The following is a 3,212-nucleotide window of genomic DNA, read 5'->3' on the forward strand; positions in this document are numbered from 1 at the left end:
CAAGATCGGTGTTAAGACTATCGTCACGAAGAATTATCCGCTTCTACCTCTTTCCGACTTGCGAGAGTGGTACGAGAAGCGAGTGGTCGACGCTACTCTAGCCTCGTTGGAGGAATTTCAGGAGGGCGATAGCGGATGGGCGTTATCGCATATTCAATTTAACGGTGAACGTGAAGAGATACAATCCTATGCGCGCGGGGTGCCACGTCAAATTACCGCGAGAGATCGTGTTGAAGAGAGCGGTAATAAACGTGCGATCTAATGACGATGCGTGTTTCGCGTGGGCGGTGGTCGCCGCTCTGTATCCAGCCGAAAAAAACGCGGGTCGGGAATCTTCGTGCCCGCATTACATGACAGTGCTGAATCTGGAGGGCGTTAAGTTTCCTATGAGTTTGAACAGAATTACTAGATTCGAGCGTATTAACGACATATCTATCAATGTGTACACCGTTCGAGATAAAAAGGAGGGAAAAGGCGGTTGCCGCATCGTTCCTCTGCGTCTCACTAGCGATAAAAGGGACAGACACATTAATCTGCTGTATTTTGACGATACGACGCGACGAGATAACGCGACGCATTTCGCGTGGATCAAGAATCTGTCGCGACTCGTCGGCTCGCAACTGAGCGATAGGCGAAATAAATCGCATATATGCGATCGGTGACTACGAATTAAAAGAATCGTGGCGCGATGTCGATAATGCGCGCGATTTAAAAATGTGCGTTATGTCGCAGATGCATGCACTATTTTCGAACGAGCGATAAGTTATCGGCTCACAGCGTGGATTGCGGAAGGATGAACGAGTGCGCTAATAGTCCTTCCTACCAAAGACTACAAATGGTTAGAGTTTCGCAACTATAGTAGAAAGAAGCGACTTCCATTCGTGGTGTACACCGATCTCGAATGCGTGCTGAAGAAGAAAAAGGAGAGGAGAACGTCGAACACATCTATCGTTCAGCATCACGAAGTCTATAGCGCCGGATATTACGCGCGATGCGCGCTCGATGGCGTTAGCTCGACCTACAGAGCATATCGCGAGGATTGCGTATCGTGGTTCGTTAAAGAACTGCACGATCTAGCACTTTGCGCAAAGACTATTATCGATACCGATGCTTCTATGACGGATCTTACACCGGACGAGTGGGAGAGATTCGTAAACGCGACGCGCTGCAGCGTATGCGAGAGACCGTTCGAATCGAGAGACGTTCGCGTGCACGATCACCGTCATCTGACTGGACGGTACAGAGGTCCGGCGCATTCGAATTGTAATTTAAATTATAAGGATACTTACGTAATTCCCGTATTCTTTCACAATTTATCGGGCTACGACGGGCATTTTATCATTAAAGATGTAGCTAACGCTTTTCCCGGCAGCGTGGAAGTATTGCCGATAACGAAAGAAACGTATATCTCTTTCACGAAGAACGTCGAGGATGCGTGGGACGAGGGATGGTTCGGGAGACGCTTGAAATTGCGCTTCGTGGATTCTTTGAAGTTTCTAAACGCGAGTCTCGAAAAATTGGCGTCGTATCTAGACAAGAGCGAGCTGAGGATCGCGCGTTCGGAATTTTCCGACCTTAGCGACGTCGATTTCGAGCTTCTCGCGCGAAAGGGCGTATTTCCGTACGAGTATGTCGACGACATAGATAAATTGCTGGAAACTCGTCTACCGCCGCGCGAGGCTTTTCACAGTTCGCTAACTGGTGACGCGATATCCGAGAGCGATTACGCGCGCGCGATAAGAGTCTGGGAGCGGTTTCGCGTCGAAACGTTGGGCGATTATAGCGATTTGTATTTAAAGACCGACGTTCTTCTATTGGCCGATGTCTTCGAAAATTTTCGCGACGCGTGTATGAGGAGTTATAATTTAGATCCCGCGTACTATTACACCGGGATACACGTGGGACGCTATGTTAAAGTATACGGGTGTGCGATTCGAATTATTAACCGACATCGATATGGTGATGTTCGTGGAACGCGGAATACGCGGCGGGCTAAGTCAATGTTCCAACAGATACGCGCGCGCTAATAACAAGTATTTACAGTCGTACGATCCTTCGGAACCATCGTCGTATCTCATGTATTTCGATATAAATAATTTGTATGGATGGGCGATGTGTCAATCGTTGCCTTACGAAAATTTTCGGTGGGTCGATGACGTTACGAGCGTTGACTTAACGTCCGTGACACCGAACTCGCCTATCGGTTACATTCTAGAGGTCGACCTTGCGTATCCGTCCGACATTCACGATTCTCACGCTGACTTGCCATTCTGCCCGACGCGCGATAAGCCGTCCGCAAAACGAGACGAGAAGCTTCTCGCCACACTGTACGATAAGAGCCGTTACGTAATATATTATCGCAATCTGCAGCAATGCGTTCGACACGGATTACGCGTTACGAAAATACACAGAATATTGCGATTCGCGCAATCTGCATGACTGCGCGAATACATCGAACTGAATACGCGATTACGAATTAACGCGAAAAACGAATTCGAGAAAAATCTATATAAATTGATGAATAACGCCGTGTTCGGCAAAACTATGGAGAACGTGCGCAATCATTCGAATGTCCGACTCGTGACTCGATGGGACGGGCGATACGGCGCGTAGGCGATGATCGCGAAGCCGAACTTTCACAGTAGAAGCGTCTTCGCGGAAGATCTCGTAGCCGTGGAATTGCGCAAACTCGAGGTTAAGTTCAACAAACCGATCTATGTGGGTATGTGCATTCTCGACATATCTAAGATTCGTTTGTACGAATTTCACTACGAGTACATGCTACCATTGTATCGAGATAAGTGTAGAATAATGTACACCGACTCGGATAGTCTCATTTATCGCGTCGAGTGCGAGGACGTGTACGAGAATATGAAGCGCGATATCGACAGATTCGATACGAGCGATTACGCGGCGGACAACGCGTACGGTATGCCTCTCGCTAATAAGAAAATACCCGGTGCGATGAAGGATGAGAACGCTGGCGCGATTATGACCGAATTTATTGGACTCAGAGCGAAGATGTACGCGCTGCGAGTCGACGGTAGAAGCGATACGAAAAGGATCAAGGGTGTTAAGAGCGGCGTTGTCGCGAGAACGATAACGTTCGACGATTACGCGCGCTGTCTTCGACGAGGGATCGAGATGAAGCGCGAGCAGTTTTGTATAAGATCCGAGTTACACGAGATGTATACAGTGTCGGAGTTGAAGAT

The 3,212-nt window shown here is 48.3% G+C and overlaps 1 protein-coding gene across 1 annotated transcript; it reads left to right on the plus strand.

The window, feature by feature from the left end:
* The first annotated feature begins 350 nt into the window (after positions 1-350).
* Positions 351-2,461, plus strand: LOC138944055 (uncharacterized). Its single transcript, XM_070314934.1, has 3 exons — positions 351-658; positions 860-1,768; positions 2,371-2,461. The coding sequence occupies exons 1-3, from the start codon at positions 351-353 to the stop codon at positions 2,459-2,461; spliced, it is 1,308 nt and encodes a 435-aa protein (XP_070171035.1).
* Positions 2,462-3,212: the final 751 nt, after the last annotated feature.

The sequence above is a fragment of the Polyergus mexicanus genome, unplaced genomic scaffold (genome assembly GCF_030449975.1).
Source record: "Polyergus mexicanus isolate NDT 795.1 unplaced genomic scaffold, iyPolMexi1.0 SCAF_81, whole genome shotgun sequence".
Lineage (NCBI taxonomy): Eukaryota > Metazoa > Arthropoda > Insecta > Hymenoptera > Formicidae > Polyergus > Polyergus mexicanus.